Source organism: Lycorma delicatula, chromosome 6, assembly GCF_047948215.1.
Source record: "Lycorma delicatula isolate Av1 chromosome 6, ASM4794821v1, whole genome shotgun sequence".
Taxonomy (NCBI): domain Eukaryota; kingdom Metazoa; phylum Arthropoda; class Insecta; order Hemiptera; family Fulgoridae; genus Lycorma; species Lycorma delicatula.
In genome coordinates, this window is record NC_134460.1 from 140,629,143 (window position 1) to 140,652,297 (window position 23,155).

General features: G+C 31.0%; 2 protein-coding genes across 2 annotated transcripts in view; one reads left to right on the forward strand and one right to left on the reverse strand.

Annotated features, from left to right (window-relative positions):
- LOC142326298 (ecto-NOX disulfide-thiol exchanger 2-like) overlaps positions 1 to 1,155 on the forward strand; it is an 83,667-nt gene extending 82,512 nt beyond the window's left edge. The window contains exon 14 of the mRNA XM_075368671.1: positions 774 to 1,155. Coding sequence (XP_075224786.1) covers positions 774 to 979 — 206 coding nt within the window. The 3' untranslated portion in view covers positions 980 to 1,155. The remainder of the gene's footprint in view (positions 1 to 773) is intronic.
- A 218-nt stretch (positions 1,156 to 1,373) lies between these two features.
- Positions 1,374 to 22,949, reverse strand: LOC142326942 (dynein axonemal intermediate chain 2-like). Its single transcript, XM_075369672.1, has 8 exons — positions 22,676 to 22,949; positions 20,711 to 20,964; positions 13,299 to 13,507; positions 12,407 to 12,470; positions 10,687 to 10,833; positions 4,054 to 4,236; positions 2,108 to 2,189; positions 1,374 to 1,516 (listed from the first exon to the last, which is right to left on the reverse strand). Exons 1-8 carry the CDS (start codon positions 22,947 to 22,949, stop codon positions 1,374 to 1,376), a joined length of 1,356 nt encoding a protein of 451 aa, XP_075225787.1.
- Between the last annotated feature and the right edge of the window lie 206 nt (positions 22,950 to 23,155).

The window sequence follows — 23,155 nt, forward strand, 5'->3', positions numbered from 1 at the left end:
AAGAAAAAATGTAGCGGGGTCAAATTTGTGGGGTGAGGGCCATCCAGTTGGACCTTCATGACCAATCCACTGACCTGCGAATAGTGTCAAAAAGTTCTTTGTAGTAAGTAAAAGTTCTAGCTGGTAGTGAGGTGGTCCCCACTGCCGTGGTGATAGTAATAGCGCTCATTTTATTCATCATCGTGTAACTGAGGAATTAGAAAATTTTGAAGCATGTAAACTCCACCATTTATGGTTGCCTCCTGGAAGAAGAATGGGCCATACAGAAGCAATCAAAAATATGCTCCTAAGTTTCATGAGGGTTTTCCACACCCCATATTTCAGTAAACAAGTGCCTACACAAACGTCAACACAACAACACAATCACCTTTTTGGTTACTATTGATTATGCCAGTGGTAAATTCCTTGCCAAAGTGCCGGCTTTTTCTTGTGCACATTTTCACATGTTTAATGACACTTTTATAGTTAGTTTTCCTGGTCTGCTACTCTAGGGACAAATTATTATATAACTTAATTTTAATTCGACTGTCAGAGTGCGCTAAATCACAAACTTTCAGAATGTTTTCTTGGTTTTTGTAGGCTGGCCAGACTTGGTGAGGGGGTCATTTTCGACTAATTTGCATCCATCAACAGACTCGGGCATCAATAATCCACCACCAAAAATATGTATTCACTGCATCACAATCATATATGCAGAGAAAGTTCTAGAAATTAAATCTTTTTATAATTGATAATCAATTGAAATTCTAATATGTATTGTTTTTCTGCTACAGGTTTGATATCTGTGTTTCTTCATGTTCATCCATTTGGTGCAGGTGTTGATTACATCTGGTCGTATTTACATAAAATGGATTCTACAATAAAGCCAGGTGATGTTGAAATGCTCATGGGTCGATTTCCAACTGTGTTTCAACAAGAACTATCAGGCATTGGAGCTCATATGGAGAGAAGATGGTGCTTTGGTGCTTTTAAAACATGATTTTTTTTATGCTTATGAGTGTCAGCAAGATGGTTTGGTGCTTTTAAAACATGAAAATTTTTAAAAACCTTTTTTTTAGAGTTCCAAGTGTGATTATTTATTTGTGTGCGAGCTCTTTATATGTTGTAAAAAAAATAGTTCCTTTTATTAAACATTTTCCTCAGTTTTTTAATTAATTTAATTTTTCATTTTGTGAGCCCGGCATTTCCCATCTAGGGGACACGAGTAGTTTCTTTCAAGTATAACTGTCTGTCATAAAAACAAACCATGTGTTGGCATGGTTATTAGAACAAAGGAATTTAATGAAAAGAATGTTTTTTATTTAAGGACGTTAAAAGTCTTTTTAAAAAGTACTCATTAATAATAGTAATTATTGTTTTGATGGTTCCTCTTGCTAAGGTGGTCTTTCATCCTCAGATGGTTTTTCTGCAATTGCTGGTAGTGGTTGTTGATCAGTTGCATCAGTTTCATCACCATCACAATCAGCAGTTTCTACCAAGACATTTTTATCAGATCTGATCCACCTTTTATTGTCTCCTGCAGCAGAATATAAAATTAGTTTTAATTAGGTTTGTCTCATTTAAAAGTAAGTTACCTTTAGGTGCAACATGCTGTTGCACAACCAGATATCTTCATTTTTCAGCCACATAGGCATGAAAGATTTACTTCATAGGGACACAATAATTGCTAATGCAGATAATAAAATAAGATAATGCAAATAAATAAATACATAACAAAAAATAGTTATTTTGTTAATTGGTAATTTAGATTAAGTTTCATACATCAAGCTGCAGTACAGATGCCTATGGGCATGTTTGCAGGAGATAAGTATGTAAATAAGTATATGTAACTATAAGTATATTTGGCTGCATATGATGTGTTCATGTGACATTGTGTGAGCTCACAACATGGAACAGAGAAGAGTGATAAAATTTTGTATTTGACTTATTCTATGATAAAGCAAGCATTGAGCAATGAAGCTGCATCTCTCATACAACATACACATTGTGGAAGCGGTTTAAAGATTGTAGAGATCGTTGAATGATGACATCTGTTTGTCAACAGCTGTTCATGAAAACAACCTCATTAGACATGGTATGTACAGTTCTAACAGAAAAAATGAACTACCAAAAGGTGGTGCTCTTGTTTCATTCCTTGACTGAAGAATAAAACCAGGTGTGTCTTTCTTGCACTCAAGACTTTGTTGAAACTGCCGATAGCGCAACCGATCATTTGCAAACAATTGTAACTGGGCATGAAAGCTGGTGCGCAACCGATCTTTTGTAAACAATTGTAACTGGGCATGAAAGCTGGTGGTTCATGTACGATCTGCGATTGAAGTGTCAATCCACTGCTTGGTTGAGTCCTGGAGCCACAAAGACTCGCAAAAGTCAGGCAGCAAAAATCAAGAGTGGAAACGATGTTGATTGAATTCTTCGACGCAAAGGGCTTGATTCATTATGAATTTGTCCCAAGTGGTCAAACTGTGAATTCTGTTTGGAAGTAATGAAATGCCTGATATGTCACATTCATTGAATCTGGCCGGAGTACGGGGATCCGAGCAGTTGGACTCTCTTGCACGACAATGCCACCCCCAGCACATGTTTTATTGTTATAAATATAAGTAAATTTTAACACGTTATTATGCCACAAATCAAATTATCCCATCTTATCCCACCCGCCCTGTTTACCAAAAACTCAATTTGAAGATGAAAGGGTGCATTTTGAAAGACATTTCAGCCATCCAAAGGGCTTGCACCGAGTAGTTGAAGGCTTGAAGTATTTAATCTCCAGAGTGTTTTGACAAGCTCTACTGGCGCTGCAACGAGAACAGTTCTGTGTAGAGGGCATGTGAGTAAATTTGTTAAATCTAATACATAAATAAATAATCCATATGATTCTTTTTGTTGCATTTGTGGTGAGTTAATAGTGTAAAGGCAAAAAAGAAATGTTTCGTACAAGTGTACCGAGAATAGGATCGTTTTGGACTGAGAATAGGAGCTCAAAACAAAACTTGAGCACCCCACTACATTTGCTACACATGTGTTGAAGGACTTCAATGGTGGTCAAAGGATGAACAAGAAGCAATCAGATTGGGAGTTCCAGTGGTGTAGCGGTGTTCACAATTTTACTTTGAAGAATTTTTTATTAACTCTTCTATTTTTAAAGAATAAAAATCGTGTATCCAAGTATGTGATCTGCTTTATACCCAGACGTACCAGTGCCAATTCCTCCAGAAATTTACGTAATAGATGGTTCCACAAGTGATCTCACATCAAGGAGTACTAACCTGGAGATAGATAGCTGTACACCATAGCTTTATTTACAGTCTGAACTAAACGATTTGGTTTGAGACTTACATCTGAGCAAAGAAAATTCAGAATTGTTTGGTTCAAGGATTAAAGAGAAGAACCCGCTAGCAGCTGGCACCTCATTTTCCTGGTTCAGATACAGAGAAAAGGATTTTCTTCCATATTTTTTAGAAGGAGAATTAGTCTTTAACATTCAAGTTAACATTCTTTACAAAAGTACCGATTGGCATAGATTCGTCCTAAATGGTGATCTCAAAATAATATTGATACACAAAGTTTCCTTGTTTTTTGTGTGACTGGTATAATCATTGGATAAGGAATAGTTGATAGTCAGATCTGCATCCATAAAACTTATAATGGGGAAGAAGGAGTGAAGGATAAGGAAAAGGGAATGAATGGTGAAAATGATGATCAATTAGGGCAGTTTACAGTCTTCTCCAGAACCCTTTATTTATATATGGCTCTACTAATGATGAATCAAAACTGTATATGTAATATTATTTAAGTTCACTGAAAGAAAATTCAGTGAAAATTGAAAAAACTCTGTCTAAAAAATATCAGTTCTTTTTTGTGCATTTAAGAGGAGACAAGTTTGTTGTGAAAAAAAAGAACGTACCTTTATGACTTGGGTAACTGCAGCTGCAGTAGCACGTTAACAAGTGTTAAAGGAAAAAGGTATCTCAAATATGTTTCTGTTTTAACTGACAAATCTGTAATTATATAAATGAAAAATACTTCTTAAAATATATTTTCATTATTTACCTTCCCCAACAAATCATTGAAGTCCTTTTCAGCAGCTTCCAACATTAGTTCAGCTGCAGACATAACTGGTACTGGTTTTGGTCCTACTTCTTTTTGTTCACTTATTCTCACTTTAACCTTTAATCTTACTTCTCTCATCTTGCCTTCTATTATCTTCTCTCTTCGACTCTCTCTCTCAAACATCTAAAATGTTATAATGTATTTTTTTATTTTTTTTTAGCTATATATTTAATTTTTTAGTTTCCTAGCTATGTATTTTATTTTGTGTAACATCAACCTTAAGACTAGAATGAAGAACTTTTTAAAAATTTTCTTAATCACAATTTATTTTCTGTTACTTACGACAAATATGTTCGAAAGTGTTATTCAGTTCTTTTTTAGTCATTTATTGGATGTACTGTTCAGTTCATGTTTTATGTAATATCTTGTTTTACTTAATAGAGCTTTGGAAGGATCAGACAAGTCTGTTAAAAGCTTGAAGAGGCTGTTAGTTTTTCCCACAGAGCTAAGAAGCTTTTATGAGATAACAGTGCTGAAAATATATTGCATAATGGAAAGTTTGCAAACTTTTATTATACTATTGTTGAGTTGGATATAGAATGAGAGATTCTTTAGTTGTATTTGTCAGCATAAACAAAATATAAAAAATTTTAACAAACTGCCAGTGCTGTTCTTTAACATTTAAGATTTTTTTAAGATTTAACAGGAGATCTTGAAGCATCAGGAAAAACCACATCAGCTTTGCATCAGATTATCAATAAAATAAACAGAGAAAAATTATTATTGTTCATAATAATAAACATAAAATAACAGCAAGCTGGGAAAGTTGTAACTTTAAAGACATTACAAATATTTAATTATGTATTTATAAATAATTATGCAAAATATTTATTTAATTAGTATTATTAAAAACTTATTAACAGTAATATTTGTATAATAAAAGAGAAGCTTTTTAATTTAATCTATACTATTATACATACAGGAAGGGGGTTTTTTGTTCGGCATAAAACAAAAAAACAACCTAATCAATTGCAACCAAATTTTTCCCATATTTCTTAGCATGACTGAGAAGGCTTGTAGATATATTTCATCTCAAAAAAACATTAAAAACAATAAAAAAAAAACGTGTTAACGATAATGCTTTACTTTCCAATAATCTTGACTCTCCACTAGGCGGAGGATGATGTATGTTGTGCTCAACAACTTTTTACGTAGTGTATTGGCTCTCTGCTAGGTGGCAGACATGTTGCTGCTCTACATTCAGTCTACTTAATAACGAGAGCGTAAGCTGCCGATAGTTGTTAATTATTGAATAATAGACAATTTTAATTTGTTTCTTTGATATAAGTATAGTAGTTAGGTTAATGCAGTTGTATTTGATTTGTCAGAATGATATATTGGTTCTGTGATCTATTATGGCAGTATTTGTTGAGCAATAAATATTTATAAAATAAATAAATAATAAGTAAATAAAAATACAAATATAAAATATAATTAAAAATAATCTATGCTTAGAAATTAAATTAAAGCAAAACTTGCTAGAACATAATAATTTGATCAGAGAGTTTAAATGCACTATTGACAACACACCTTTGGATAATGCGGAAGATTTCAAATTAATAATTCATGCTGATCGTGTACCTGTTAGTCAGCATAGGGGTCGCTATAATGCTCCAACTACTAATGAAGTTGCTGTTTTACTAGTTGATGAAGATAAAGGACCTAGAGATATAATCTTATGTTGTGAAGATTGTTAAGATAATCTTAAGGGTGAAGATTAGTTAGTATCTAACTAATCTGCTTAATAATAATGAACAAAAGAAATGTTTTCTGCATGCAGAAAATTTATTGCAATGCAGTTCGGGATAACATTGACAATTTTTTACATTATTACAAAAACTTACTTAATCAATATTGTGTTGACATGATAGTCAAAATCATCACTGAAAGATTAGCCTTTATTTGTAATATCAAAAAAAAAATTACGTGCTGATGATTACATTCAACTTCAAGATACTATACAATAAGACACCAATGTTAATGCTAACATGATCAAAATGTTATACTTTCTTCATCTTTCACTAGTTCACCCACGGTATATGTATGAGAAATCTCAAGATGCTATGCTACGACATGCATGCGTAAACATGGTGTCCAGATTTATTTATCACTTTTATGTGCAATTCTGTATGGCCAGAATTAAAAAATCAAACTATTCAGTGGTAAAAAATCTATTGATAGACACGATATTATATCCAGAGTTTTCCATTTTAAAATGAAAATCTCCTAAACCTTATTAACAGAAAAGAAATATTTGGTTTGGTCAACTGCTTTGTGCTAAGTGTTGAGTGGCAAAGACGAGGCTTAACTCATTGTCACATTGGTATGGTTAGAAACTAAAATATCACCTGACTAAATTGATCTTATCATCTGCTGAACTCCACGATAAAAATGTTGACCGATTATTATACGACATTGTTTGTCAACATAAGTGTCACGGACCATGTGGTGATATAAATAGGTCATCAACGTGTATGATAAATGGAAAATGTTCAAATACCTATCATCAAAAACCTATCATCTGCAGTTTGAGTGTTGCAAATGTACATTTGCAACACTCAAACTGCAGACTGCAGTTTGTTACCCGACTTATCACAGGAGAAGTTCAGAGGACGGAGGTCATACGATAACTTTAAACATGCAAAGTAACATAATTGATATTGATAGTAAATGGGCCGCCCTACATTGTCTACAATTGTCACATTGCTTTAATGTCCACAAAATGTTGAATTTTGCAACTCTGTGCAAGCAGTTCGATGTATCTGCCAATATATTACCAAAGGTTCAGATCAAGCAACTTTTTCAGTTGAAAATGAAAGAGATAAATTGAATCAATTCATTATTGATATATGTACATCTGAGGCTGATTGGTGATTTTTTGACTTTCCAATACATCACATTATCCCACTATTGTTCACTTAGCAAACTATCAATGTATTTATTTTACTGAAAAAATCTCCAGAGTCCTTGAAAGTCCTCAGAAGACCATTCTTGCATTTTTGTGCTTTGTCAATCTGACTTATTTTCAGAAGAAAGCGTGGTACTGACATTGAAGGATTTCCTGGAATCAAAAAGGATGCTGCTCTGGGTAGAGTATATACTGTTCATCTTAAACCATAGTGAATACTTTCATCTGCATATGTTATTGCATAATGTTAAAGGACCTGTATCTTTTGATTAATTGAAAACTGTTGATGGTGTGCTACACCAAACATATAAAGCTGCTTGTGCTGCACTTGACGTATTGGAAAATACAAATTACTGGAAAGACACGCTTGCTGATCCTTCAATCTGTCAATCTTTGCTTAAATTGAGAGAAATACTTGCAATTGTATTAGTTTTTTGTAATCCTGCCCAGTCGACCATATTGTGGGAAATGTTCCAAAAAGATTTTTGTAAAGATATTTTATATTAAATCTGACATCAAACCAATAATACTGAGATTACAATTTCAGATAAAATATTGAATAGAGGTCTCGCTGAGCTTCATTGTTGTTATACTTATGTGATTTCAGTTTAGAAACACAAACACATGATAATCTAGAAGCTATTAATGCTTATGATACAATGTTAAGACTTTCTTTCGACGTTGATGAACAGGAAGAATTTGTAAGTATTAATCCTCCTAAATTAGTACCAGAACAAACTCAGGTGTTTGATGGTATAAATGACAGTATTGCTAGCAACAACCCAAAGATCATTTTCTGTAGTTAATCCTAGAAGCACTGGGAAAACTTTCTTAATCAATCTGTTTCAAGTTTGCCAACTAAAAACGTTGCAATCAGTGTAGCATCATGAGGAATAGTTACTAGACTTATAAATGATGGGAGCATGTTCCACTTTTAAGTTACCATTAAATGTTGCATAAGGGCAAAAATGTGTTGGTTCTGTTTGTAACAATGGTCCACTTGCACAAATTTTGTAATATTCTAAACTTATAGTGTGGGATGAATGCACAATGGGTCATTGAGTTCATATTGCATACGCTGTAAAATATAATATAATATACCCTGCAGTTCTATCAATTTAATAGTGTTAGAAAATGGGTTGGCTACATTATAATCAAATACACTTTCTTCTTACGATGTTAAGTGCATGCTAAAAAAATCCATTTTGAAATTCTGAGTTTAATGGGTTAAAATGGAGTAACAATGAAATTGTTTTTTTTTTTGTTTATTTCTCAGTAACAGGACATAGATATCAACTTAATTATTTTGTGTGTAATCTTAATATGAATATCTAAAAATTGATTTGTACATTTTTGAAATTCAAAAATGTAAAATGGATTTAAAATGGATTTTTTTTTTAAACTTTATTTTTTTAATTTCTTGGTAACAAATGAAGTCAGTTGTCTTTTGATGAGTGTAATCCTTCTTGTCAGTAAACCAATTTCTAGGTTTTTGAAATTTGAAAGGGGATGAATAAAGGTAAAGAAACAATTTGAAAGGGGATGAAGAAAGAAAAAAATTTAACAATGACTGTAAAGTTTCCCAGTCTCGACTACAATAAACTAGGTATTCAGTAGATTTGGGCTGACAAATATTCTTCAGATAAATATTTAAAATCCATTTAATTCTTTTTTTAATTCTGATTTTTTAAGTAGTTTGAAGGTATATGGTGCTTGTTGCTCAACCAACACAGCCACTGCCACTGTAACTGTATGTGTGTCCTGCTACACCTATCTCTGGTTACTTGACTAAAGAACATAAAATAAAAGAATTGACCGCTATGAGGAAACACAAGTAACCATATAGCGCAGGTGTGATGGGGAGCTAATTTTTAATAAATTGGTTAGAAAATTTTATATGTCATTAGGTAATTGTTAAAAATAGAAGCACAATGTAATTTCTCACATTTAAGTAATATCATTTAACGTGAAAATGGTTCTATCTTTTTTTAGTTTGAAATGAGTGAATGTTATTTTTTTTAATAAATTATTCGTTTTTTAGCAAAGGTTGCACTTTTGATGTAAATACATGTGAAAAGATTAATTTTTAATTTTACTGAAATTTGTTGTACATGAATCTTATTTACTGGCTTCAAATAAATATATATTAGCTTACTAAAATCCAGATTGCATCAAAATATCGTTGATGATCTTTAAAGATCAATTACCAAATAATAGTTATACCTTTATTACCTTTTCAAAGTGAAATAAAATACGAGGTCTATTCAAAAAGTAACCAAACTTATTTTTAATCTTTATTATTAATTTGACAGATTATTGGTCCTTGTCCCCCCTTCATAATACTCCCCTCCCCTATTCACACACTTTTCCCTGCAGAGATTCCACTTCGCAAAGCAGTCCCCGGGATAGCTTCATTTGAAATAGCCTTTAAGGTTCGTGACAAATTTGCTTTAATGTCATCAAGAGTCTCAAGACAAGTCCTTTCTCACTGATTTTAATTTTGAAAATAAAAAAAAATTGAAACGGAAAAATTGTACGGAGGCTGAGGGAGGACAGTCATCTGATTTTTTCACATATTGGCAAAGTAGATCGAGAATGACGTGCTTTCTTGGAGCATGGAGATCCTTTGCTAATCCATTATGATTACGGAACTTTTGTCTCAGTGTCGTCACTGTAAACCCAGCTTTTGTCTCCCGTTATGATCCTTTGCATGTTTCATTATCATTGGATTGTTCAGGAAGTTTTTGACAAACGTCCACTCTGTTTGGTCTATTTTTTTCTACTGTTCGGTTATCAAATGAGGAACAAACTTTGCTGCAACTCGATCCATGTTCAATTTTTCAGTCAAAATGTCATGGCATGATACAATTGAGATGCTACCTCTTCTGCAAGTTTTCTGATGGTCAATTGACAATTTGCGTGCACCAGATCATTGATTTTCTGAATGTGTGTGTCATCAGTTGAAGTCAAAGGCCTTCTTGATTGATAACAACTTCTAAATTGTGAAAACCATTCGTAACATTGCGTACGACTCAAAGCATCATCCTCGTAAGATTCTTTCAAAAGCTGAAATGTTTCTGTGAAAGTTTTCCCCAGTTTCATGCCAAATTTAACATTGTATCGTTAGTAGCAATTTTTGTAATGTACGATTTTCAGAAGCACATTACAAACACTTAAAACACATTGCACTCAAATAACAACAACATGAAAACTAAAGATATCAACAATCAAAGAATATGTGGTTACAGAGGAGGAACACAATGCTGCCAACTGCACATCACTAAATATCTTCATTGGCGTTTAATTAAAAATGTTTGGTTATTTTCTGGACAGACCTCATATGGTTCTTAAAATTAATTAGTTAAACCTTTATTGCCTTAAAAAAACCAATGTTTAAAACAACTGAATGAAGACCAGCAAAGCCTACTACTATCCTTTGTAATTTCTAATTGACTTTTGAAGAATTTAATTTTATCTTTATTTCATACACCTTAGAAATTATCAATAAACTAATCTTTAATCTGAAACATTAACCCTAATTTATTTATTTATTTTTTTTTGGCATTTGTGCTTGGGTTTGGGATCTAATCTTTTCTGAATTGAGTATTCATAAGTCATGGCCAAGTTACATATAACGTATTATGTGAATGAGGTTTATTACTGACAGCAGTCAACAAAGCTTTATCATTCTTAGCTGATGTGGCTAGATTTTCAGAGAATTCAACAAGGTATGATGTTCCTTTATTGTTTCCAACTGCTATTAACTGCCCATTTTCATGACAGCGGATACTTCTTAGTGGCTCATCACAGACCTAAAAATCATAAAATTGAATTATCTGAGACTTTTATTGCTGAAATAGGTAATATTATTTAAATAAACTATGTTTAAAAGAAAAATAAATTACTTCCATAAAATGGTATTGTATAAACTCATTTTTGTTTATGGATAGTTATTTTTTATGTTTATAATAGGTGTATTAATAATGCGGTAAAATATCTTAATTCAACAGTATAGTTGGCAGCTGAAAACTTACTCACTCTTCCTTACAGAAACCTTCACTGATCAGACGTATGTGATTGAATTAAAACACTCAGTCAAACCGTTTCTGGAAGGGGTAGGGAAAATACATATTTAGTTTATGAATTAATTTTAATGGAAAACTACGTGGTATGTTGATCCCTGGCTAATTATTATTGAGTAGAATAACTGTGTTGCAAACATGTTAATTTATCTTAATAAAGTTAAAAGGAACATTTGAAAATAATATTAAACACAAAAATCTTCCATTATTGCTGAACTAAATTAAAAAAATGTTAGAATTAAATATCTGAAAATATATGATAAACAGAATAATGCACAAAGAAGTGATTTGCATATGAGAGAGTAATGAACTAACGATGATAAAAAATACTACTTATCAAAAAAGTATTAAGTGCAAAAAAATGTAATGGTTTTTTTTTCACAATAAAATGTTAGATCGAAGTTCTGTATATATTGAATAAAATGAAGGTCAAGAGATGAGATTGATTGGTGTAAACATTGAAGAACAAAGGAGCCAGCATATAAGTTCAGGTTTAAAAAAACAGTGTTTTTAAATAATTGTATACTTTTATGAAGATTTATATAAATATGAAAATCGAATCATGATTTGTCATGATAATGCATTACTATAACACACTAACTATGGTAGATTCAGTAGAAGACCTACCCTCTTTTAGATTCAAGGATGGCTACCTCTCAGGATCTAGCCATGTCCATAGTTTTTACTCTACGTTGCGCTACACTCTACTTTACATCTCGATCTAACTTGAATAACTTTTTAACATATTAGAATAGATTTTACATTCATTCAAGTAATAGTAAACCACCAAAACACAGTTAAACTTACCATATTTATTTCTAATAATCAATTTTTGTGGTATCCTGTTGTATCAGTTTTAAAAAATTTTGAAATTGAAGTTATATGCAAATTCTGCTGTCCAGTACTGGAATAATGCCAAATGATTGATGATTCTTTGATAGGTTGTTTAATAGTTACTGTATAGATAATTTAATTTAGTTCTGTAATAGCTTGGGAATTTCAGACCTTATGAAATAAAAAAAATCAATGAAATTACTTTCATTTGAAAAAAAAGAAGCAATTAAGGGTTAAGGTTATGTTTGGAACTTATAGGGGAATTTTTCTTGTACTGTCATTCCAATAAATTCTTGCCATCATTAGTATATAAAATAAGGTTCTACAATCGTGGAATGCATTTAGTTCACTTCACTTAGAAATTACATCACAAATAACAACTTAAATTTTAAGTGAAATAGATGTGGAGCTGTATAAAAGGGAAAAATACAAAAATGCACAGAACTCATCTGATGCTTAATAGTTATACTGCTGAATTTATGTTAAAAACCAGAATTGTGAATTCAATAAACTGAGCAACATTGAAATAAATGCTGTTAAATTAAGGAACATGTAAATTGAACAAATATTTATCCATACTGATTGGTTTCAATGTAAACTCTCAAATAATTCCATTTTCAGATGAAATAATAGTGACTTCAATAATTTAGTTTCTTGGAAAATTAACTGAATATAATAACACTAAAAAACTGTAACTTAAAGAGATAAATGAAAATAAATAAAATAAAATCTTTCTAAAAGTTCCAGTTATAACTAACTGACCTGGCAATGCTTCGCTGTTGCTAGATTTGAATACATAAATATGTAGATTAAATTAACACAATTGAAAGTTTGATATAACATTAAGAAACTGAACATTACAGGACTTCACAAATTTAACCTTTCACCTTTACCCTTTTTTCTTTCCCAATTTCCCCTTTTCAATTTTTCTCTTTTCCGCTTTCCATATCGCCTTTGCCCTTCTCCACTACCTGTTTTCTCATTTTCCTGTGTGAAAATCGGTCCAGTAGTTTTTCGCCTACAGTGGACACACTTACCAACATTGGCTTTTGTATATATAAAAGAAGAAAGTCTATATGTATATTTGTTTTTTTTTTTTCATAAATATCTTGACCCCCAGTACCACCTAGCTGGTCCATTTTTTGCAAAAATATTTCTTTTCATGTAACTAACATATATTCTGAATATGAGCCAAATTGGACCATAAATACAATTTTCCAAAATATCTCCACCTTAGCACCACCTAGAGGATCCATTTTTTATAAAAATTTTTCTTTTACTAACTAATAAATAATGTGTTCCTCTTAACTGAATGGCTATGTCTTTCTTAATCATTTTTACCTTGATAAATAACTTATTACCTTGTCCATATAATGGCAGATTCTTTACAGTCTTCAGACCATATTCTTGCTGTCCAATCACCAACTGTTAGAAAATTCTTTACAAATGCTGGATTTCTTTCGAGTGCAATGACAGGGCCATGATGGCATTTGTACTGAGCACCAAGTTTTTCTTGCGGTGTCTTTCCTTTTCTATTTCCAGAAATAGCAATACCATTCTCTGTACCTACCTGTCAATTATGCACTCACCTTATTGTCTTCAAATATAAAACCTATAACTCAGAGCAAATAGTTTTCCTAGAAGCAGCTAGCATATTAAAAAAATTAATGTGCTTGTTGCATTAATATTTTTTTTTTTTTGTTAAAAAAAATAACAGTGTTAATTATCACTTTTTTTGAGTTAATGAAAATAAACAGAATGAATATTCCAGAAAAACTATTAAATACATCTGTACCAGTTAAATTAATCTGAATAATTACAAGTGAATCAATATTAACTATTTTATCTCTATGGTATTAAAATACATTAAATTTCTTAATTTAGTGAATACATAAGCAGATTTTCTATGTTTTTATCTGTTGTTTAGCAGTAAAAGTTGCGAAAAACTATTGATTCTCAATAACCGAACAAAATTTATTTTAATTAGTAAACTTTACAAAAATAGAAAAAATTCTCTCACAATAATAGACCTAATAATTACTATCTATGATAATCTTACATTAATTATTAACTATGTTAAAAATTATAAGAGATGTTCAAAGTGCCCACTATTAGAAAGGTCTCCAGTCTTTTTCTGAGAGATTATCTTAACTGTTCAAAAGTTCTGTGAGTAATCATAATTTCTTGAAATCCATTTTGGATTCTCAATGTTGAGTATTGGAGTTAAATAAACAATATGTTTCAAATGGCCCCACAGGTAGAAGTCGAGAGGGTTTAAGTCAGATGATCGGGGAGGACAGGCCACTGGCCCTCTGCAGTCTATCCCTTTTTCATGGAAAGTTTCTTACAGGAAATCTGATACCAACTGACTGAAGTGTGCTGGAGTTCCATTGTGGTAAAACCATATATTTCCTCTTAATTGTAGGGGTAGATCTTCCAAAAAATATGTAAGATTCTCGGTCAAATGAGCAAGATAATTCTCTTCATTTAAATGATTTAATAATATGACAGGACCCAAAAGATAATCATTAAAAATATCTGCCCATATGTTCGGGGAAAATCTTTATTGATGGCTACTTCGGAAGGTACCACGAGCGTTCTCGTCACTCCAGATACGCTTGTGATAATAGCATTTGTTAACATGATCAACAGTAATAGTAGCTGTGTAAAATTATTCAAAAGTGAAAAATTAATATCAATTGTTTTATTATTATGTAATATTAAATTTTTTGTGAGAAAATTATTACTTAATTTGATACTGATTTACAATACTAGAATTAACAATAAATAAAAACAATTAATATTTAATCGAATTGAACGTAAAATGAACGACATAAAAACAAACACAAAATTACAACATCGATTTTCTGTCATAATTCGGCAAATGTAATTTATTTTTCAATCCGTTATTATCTCCATAAATAGAAGTTTTATCAAAATTAAATTTATCAAAATTTATGTTTTATCAAAAACCATAAACATGCTTTTGTGATAAACGTGGCCGCCATTTTGTATGTTTCAATAAGTTAACTTTAATTGAAACTGTTTTGAAACATTTGAGACAACAAAAGTTTAAGCTCTCTTATTAACACAAATTTTATTTGTATGTTTTTTCTTTTTTTATATAACAATCATGGGCGTGCACAACTGTAATGTCAAAGATTGCTTGTTTTATCCGACTTAATGTAATCACATGATAATTTCATTTTTGTTTTTATTTATTTACATAAGTTTTGTTAAATTTAGTTAATAATTCTTATTATCGTATTCTTTAACATATTATTTCATTAATTTGGTATGTATATGATGAATGACATAACTTTAAAGTTGCGTTCTTTTCTGTCACCTATTTTTTTAAATAACCTTTGAATCTGCTATTAGATTTTTTATTAAATAAATTTTGTTAGAGTAAATGTTACATTTAAAAATACATTATATTATAATATTCTTATCATTATCTAGATCTGTGGTTCTCAATCTAGGGGGTGCCCCCCTGAGGGGCGTAGAAGAATTTCAAGGAAGACGTGAGTGTATTTAAAAAAAAAGATAAAAAAGTAAAACTATAATTTATTCAGTTTTGTGGTCGCATTTATAATTTCAAAGTTATCGTAGTTTTCTGTACGTTGTACACGAACACACGATTATTACAATAATCGTAGGCCTACTCCAGCTTCTTATGTACCAGTGTCGTCAGTCGTGTAATTCGTCTCTGCGTGTGAGCCGCCATTTTTGTTGTGATTCTTGACGCCTTTTTTTTCCTGTTTAGCCACTAAACTAACCCGGTGGGTTGATTCTTGACGCCTTTGTTTTAAACAAATTAAAAAGATAGAGTGACAGTTGGTGTCTTGTTATAGTATGACTGAAAATGGCTAAATCACTACAAAAGAAAAGATTATATAGTGAAGACTCTGTTAAATACAGATTTATCTTCATTGAGAAAAACTGCAGTCATATACCTCAGTGTGTTATTTGCCATGTTGTTCTGAGTAATGATGCAATGCGGCCTGCACGTTTGGAACGATATTTGACTACAAATCATTCTGCTCTGACAAGCCTACTGACTTTTTAATTTTCAAGAAAAACTGTCTTAAACGCATGAAACTTGATTCCATTGGAAGTTTTCTAATGGAAAATAATAAAGCTGTTGAAGCTTCTTTCAAAATTGCCTTGTTGATAGCAAAAGACAAGAAATCTCATACTAATAACACATAATTGGTGAGTCACTAATAAAACCTTGTATACTTGCTGCTTGTTGTACTACACTCTGAAGACAGCTGTAATAAAGTTGCAAAAATTTCTCTGTCAAACGACACAGTAAAACGCAGAATTGACTAAATTGCTCTGGATTTAAAAAATCAAGTAGTAAAGGGCTCCCCATTCATCTCTTTGAAGTGTGATTAAACAACCGACATTTCAAAACACGCAGTTATTGTTTTACTGCAGATTTGTTGAAAGAAAACTGTTGGGTAAAGTTAACAAAAAACACAGCTCGTATTTTCCAAAAGAAATTGGACTTTAATTGAGAAAGAAAACAACTTTACTTATGTTGAATCATAACCTTAAAAACTAAAAAGAAATTATGAAAATAACATAATTTAATGATACATTAAAATATCAAATGAAATCAGCATATGAACAATGATGTTAAATGAAAAAAAAAAAAACAAAAAAACATGAATATACACTTTTAAATACAGATTTTGACAAAGCCTGAAAAACAAGAGAACATGAAACACCTCAATTTTAATTGTAAATTTAGAAAAACATAATATCAATAGAAAAATGTAACTGTCAAACAGTTATACTACTGACATATACTATAATGTGAGAAATAGCAATGAACGGATGTCATTAATTTAGATAAACGAATTACAATAAATCTTAATTAGCACTGGCCTTTTCTGAAATTAAGAGCATCAACAAACTTAACGTTGAATAATTAATACATGTAATTCTAGTTTAGTGTAGAAAAAAGGCCACAATGATATTTTAGTACAAAAAGAGTTAATAACAATAATTAAATTGAGATAAGTATACATAAAAATAAAGTGTTAATTACAATATAATAGCATTGAAATTAATTGTAGAGTTAATTATCATAACTACAGAATTGAAATTAATAAAGCACGTGAAATAGGTTGCAGCTGAACAATGACAACCTTATGTAAGTAACCTGTCGTGAATGTACTTGTTGTGAAAAGTGAAATTGAAAACTTGAAAGGCATAGATATGATGAACTGAATGTTCCTCAAATTTTAATGATAACATAACGGTTTAACGTAACAAGTAATGAAAAACTGAACTTGCCTGTAGCACACAAATATTTGTAAGCGAGGAACTCGTGAATGAAGGTAAAACGAATACATACAGTAAATTCCTGGGCGTAGTCCGCCGTGTTGTATCAGGAATACAGTGGTGAGAATGTGGCTTCGAGGTTGAGCAAGACTGGGCGTCTGAAATGTGTAGCAACGAGTTTGAAGAAATTCTGCTTCGCTGAAATTGTAATAAGAAGCTGGAGAAAATTCGGCGTCGACAGAATTGACAACTTGTAATGATTGAAGCATTTTCCACAGAGAAGTAATGTAGAATTTGAAGAATAACTTAACGAAGAAACGAGGCTGGACGAACATAGAAAACTGTGAAATCACGAAAAACTGACGAGTAGAATTAGAAAATATTTTAACAGAGAAATACTGCAACGTTTATAAGTGCGAAGACGACGAAAGTATTAACATTAAGCGAAAGAAAGAAAACATCGAAGCCTGGCCCTCTAAGAGGACCAGGATCCGCAGAACGTGAAAGTCCGAACTAGAATGAATAAAGGCTGGCGTGGTGAGAAGTAGTGGAAGCGAACAAAGCAATGGATAGAAGAGTGTGTGTGTGTTGACAACAAGAGTAGTGTCTTATTGTTAGTATGAGAACGATTAGAGAAACGGTATGGAATTCGGGAACGAAGACATAACAAAAATAATTTAAGCGAGCAGTTCACTAAAGAACTACGTAAGACTGATAAAAATAATTTCTGAATACGCAAGTTGAAGAAATGACATCAGGACAGACAAAGAGAAATAGACTTCTAGGAACTATGACAATATTGAAATTGGTTGAGAATAAAAAACACTAAGCCTAATATATACATTAAGACTAAACAGCAATGAAATAATGCGTGATATAAATAAGCTAACATCAATACGATGATGCAATAGTCAGACAAGCTGGAGCCTGAGAGAAATTGATATCGAAAATAAATCCAAATAACCTATTTAAAAATACACATAGATAAGCCTTACAAAAAAGCAAAATAAATTACCAGGCCTGTAAACTACAAGACTCGACCATAACCTTGAATTCATTGGAATAAAACGACTTTACGCCAATGGCGTAAACAAAAACAATTCTTTGAGAAAGTATTGTTTTCAATATCTCTTGAAACGATAACTAAAGCTGTTGATGTATTTTATACTCTTCATACTTTTTTGGGAGACCTTTCTTGAGATAAAGTTATTGGAATGTGTACTGATGGAGCCCAAGCCATGACAGATTGCCTACTGGGATTTATAGAATTGCCTAAGAAAAAGAACCCTAAAATAATTGGTTCTCAATGTGTCAGTCGCAGTCAAGCTTTAGCTTGTCAGAGTCTACCTGAATCAATCAACGCTGCTTTAAACATAACAATTAACACAGGAAATCATGTCAAATCTAGTGCTTTGAATACTAGACTCTTTGAGGCATTGTCAAGAATTGAAAAGTGACCAAGAAACTCTTTTTTTCACACAGAAGTTTGTTGGCTGTCCAAAGGTAATATGCTTACTAGATTACTTAACTTAAAATCAAAAGTTGAAATTTTATGATGATTTCAAGACAAGAAGATCTCTGTACAAGTTTACAGATGATAAATTTATCTTTTACTTGGCATATTTATCAGACATTTTTGAAGCTACAAGGTCAGAAAAATATTCTGGAGACTTATGATGCAGTTATGCATTTCATAGAAAAGATAGCTCTTTGGTAACGCAGCCTTCAAAGTTCAAAGCCAAACTTTTCATCCTTTCCAAGATTGAATTACCTCCTCGATGATACAAAAAATCTTCCATTACACCTAATAAATGAATTGAAGGGCATTTGGTAGCACTGAAAAATGAAATTGGAGATTATTTTCCAGATGTTAGTTAGGAGAACTGGGAGGAGTTTAAGTTGACAAGAGATCACTTTAAAATCGATGTCTGTATACTTCCTGATCATATTCAGGAACAGGCAATCGATCTAAAATGTGTTTCTCAAGCAAACATGGATGTTGAAGATTTTTGGTTATTTTTTTTCATGTTTACCCATATTTTGCTTTGGAAGCTGTGAAGTTGTTAGTACAGTTTTCATCCACATATATCTGTGAATCTGGATTTTATACATTAGCATACATAGTCAAAATATCGAGCAAGGCTGGACGTCGAAAGTGACCTGAGGTGTGCTTTGTCACAGTTACAACCAAATATTCAAAAACTTGTCAAGAACAAACAGTGCCAGCCCTCTCATTAATGTTGCAAATGTGTCTGATATTACATGCATAATGATGTATGTAGATCATAGATTACCTCAAATACTTTTTTTATTTAGTTCTACGATTCTTTGATTTCAAAAATTAATCAAATTGTATATTAATAGTAATAAGTTGAAAATAAATAAATCTGAAATTTAATTTAATAACCAGCTTCAGCTAACCAAACTTAACTTAACCAGCTTCAGTTTCATATTCCGATAGACCACATATGGTGGTGGGGAGGCATGACCTCACATCAGTGTTCAAAGGGGGCACAGAGCCTGAAAGGTTGAGAACAGCTGATCTAGATCAATTTTAGTCATGTTAATTTATTAATTCTATGAAGTGTATAATTTATTATTATGTTTATTATTTCATAAACATAACATTATTTATTTATTTAGCGTACGGCACCAAGACACAACACCAGTTACAGTAAAAAATTACAAACAAACATTTAACAAATTAAAATAAGCTTGGACCTTCAGTCTGAATTTGCCACATAACATTTTTTTATGAGCATAGATAATAATGGACGTTGTAATAATTTTGACAGAAACATAAGGATTAATTTAACCATAACATAACTAATCAACATTAAATATTTTAAATTAGTTAACTTATACAATGATAAAATTTATTATAAAACCAACATACCATTATCCACAAAAAATCAAATCCCCCTCAGTCACTTAAAAACTTATTGTGTAGTATGGTAAAAAAATTATGAAATGCAAAAAAAAAAACACATAATAATGAAACAGAATTAATAAAAGAATTAAATTTATTGCAAAACTGCAACAGATGTAATTACATATTAAGAAACATAAACCCAAGAGACATTTAAAATTTATATTCTTAAGTAAATTATGTGCATAAATCTCCTATAAGAAAGTATATTCTCCTAAGCTTCTGTCATATTTTTCTACTATTCAATAATTGTGCAGCCATAGTAGACAATCCCTTGACAGTGTACTAACGTACGATTACGTATGTATTCGATTACATATGTATAATCGAACATTACGATAACGTAATGTGCGATTACATTTTTTTTTTGAAGAAATGATTTTTTATGAACATTTATTCTAATAAAATAAGAATTTATCATTAAAGTAAGAATATTCACAAAAAAACTTTTACTGCTGAGGTGTATTAATTAGATAATTCAAAAATAAATTTTAACTACAGCACACTTAAATAACTATAAATTAATGTAATAAAATAATTTTAAAAAACCTGTCCATCAACTGATGCAGAGAAGAACTCTGTTCCAGACTTTAAGTTGATCCATAAAACACTTGACACAGGATCACGATGGCTAGCATATAGTGAACTTAATTCGACTGGTTCTGACCCACGTCTTGGATCCCAAAATGCTACTTGCCCATTATATAACCCACTCACTAAACTGTTTGAGTCCTTAGGATTATATTCTAAGCTAGCTATAAATACTGGTGGTTGTAACGTTAAAAGTGGTTTATTTGGGTTTTCTGAAACATTAAAATATTTTGATTTTGGTCTTCATACATACTCTCTAAAACTGTTATTTATTTAATGTCTTATATACATATAATTGTTAATATTTGATCGTTAAACATTAGGTAACTCAAGTTACCTTCTAAAACCTTGTGGACATGTAAATACTTACAAGAACACCAAAGAAGAAAGTAGCAATGGACTTGACTATTAAATGGTCAGTTAACTATCTATTTACATCATATACTGCTGACCTACAGGAGAAGAATTTTTTGAGGAAGGGCATGAAGCCTACTAAAATCTAGTAAAACCTAGGGTAAATGATAATTTTTTGAGGAGCAAATTTTCTTTGATAATATTATTCATCAAGAACATGACATTTTTTATTACAATATTACAAAACCATATTTTACATATATTATATATTACTCATATTTTGTCTTGTATTAGTATGACAAACATAATGGAAATATCCGTAATCACACAGAACAAACTTCTGAACAAATATGGTTAGTCAAATTTATATTAAGTTCACCTGAAAAGACGCCAGAATGAGTCAAGCTGTTTATTTATCACCATTACAATATAACAATTCAGGAATAATCAATGATGAGAGAAACACAAAAAAGGATCTTCAAATTAAAAGGAATCATAGAAGAAATTTAAAAGAATCTTTTTTAGGTAGATTTCATAAGAAAGTTACCTATTGTAATGGGTACCATGACTCAACTTCTGGAAAATTTCAACATATTTTTGCGTTTCACATCCCCAAAACCATTGTCAGTTACTATATATATATATATATATAAATACTTCACTTTCTTGTGGACATGATAACTGCCGTATTCTTGTGCCAATCACTTTTAAATTGATACATAAAATATGACGACCCAAAATCTTGGTTGAGTTTGTTAATGGGCAAAATTGAACCGTGGAGGTGGAAATGGAAGGCTTTTTAGAAAAAAAATATCACTATAACTTTCTTATTAAGTAAAATATCGAATTCGTTTAAAGATCTTACTATTCTTTGGATAAGGGCCTAAAACTTATCTAAGTAAAGTTTTTTGATATTTATGTATTTTTTTTAAATGGTTAGGTAATCCATTTAGTAAGTGGTCAAATACTACAGGGTTCAACAATTAATTTGGCGTTTGTTTTATTTTATAATAAATATTAATATTGTATAATGTTCTTTTGTAAATAGATTAGTATTGGTTGATGTATAATTTCATTAAATATATTATTTTTTAAATTTGGGTTTTTTAATTTTTCTATTGTTTGAAAAATTTGAGTTAGATTTTATATGTTACATAATATTTACTTGGTTATTATTTTATTTTTAAATATTCTGATTTCATGAAGTGTTTACTACAGCACATTTTTTTGCTGTAAAACACAATACATTTTTGTTGAGCTTCTGTTCAAATTATTATTAGGTAAGTGTGTGTGCACATGCGTGCGTGTGTATGGTAGAATAGATTCTATGTGAGTAATAAAAATAGTTTTATCTGTCATTGAAAATTTTCTCAAGTCATATTTTTAAAGATAAATTTGTTTGATAAAATTGTGTGTTTGAAAAGTTGGTCCAGTTGAGACAATATCATTAAATGAGTAAGTTTGTCATTATATCAAGTATCAATAATTATTATCTCTTTTTTTAGTGTTATTTTCATATTTATTCTTAATAAAGTAACCAATAGGCAGTTCAGTAACTTTCAATCTTACCAACTTCCCATATATACGAATTTGAGCTACAGTCAGTTGTAGGGCGCTGGAATTCTGTATTGCAATGTGTTACAGCAATTTTTATACCACCATCAGGAGACCATGATAAATTTTGTACTGATCTTTTAACTGATGTTGGATCTCTAAACACATTTACTGTTCTTGATGTTGTTCTTTCAACCAATGAAGATTGCTCACCATCCACGAAGTACAACTCATAAATATTTACTGCATTATTCTGAAATATGCAGTGTTCCATTGGCTGAAAAATCATATTGTTATCAATTGTTTTGTATTTATAGGAAAGAATTTGTATAATTACTTAAATGACACTATTAATTTAAAGTTTAATTTTAATAACTATATAAGACTAAAAAACGTATTTTTTTTAATTATGTGCTTTGGTTGGTTATCCAATTTTATCCTTTGGTAATTAAAGGAAATTTTAACAAACAAATTAAAAACTGATAAATCAATTAT

What these genes read in the sequence shown, in the direction of transcription:
- LOC142326942 (XM_075369672.1), bottom strand. Translation starts at nt 22,949, where the DNA reads ATGATTTTTCAGCCAATGGAACACTGCATATTTCAGAATAATGCAGTA. An exon ending in CTGCATCAGTTGATGGACAG is followed by an intron (nt 13,508 to 20,710) that starts GTTTTTTAAAAT and finishes CATAATTGACAG; the next exon opens with GTAGGTACAGAGAATGGTAT. An exon ending in ATAAAGCTTTGTTGACTGCT is followed by an intron (nt 4,237 to 10,686) that starts GTCAGTAATAAA and finishes ATAACATTTTAG; the next exon opens with ATGTTTGAGAGAGAGAGTCG.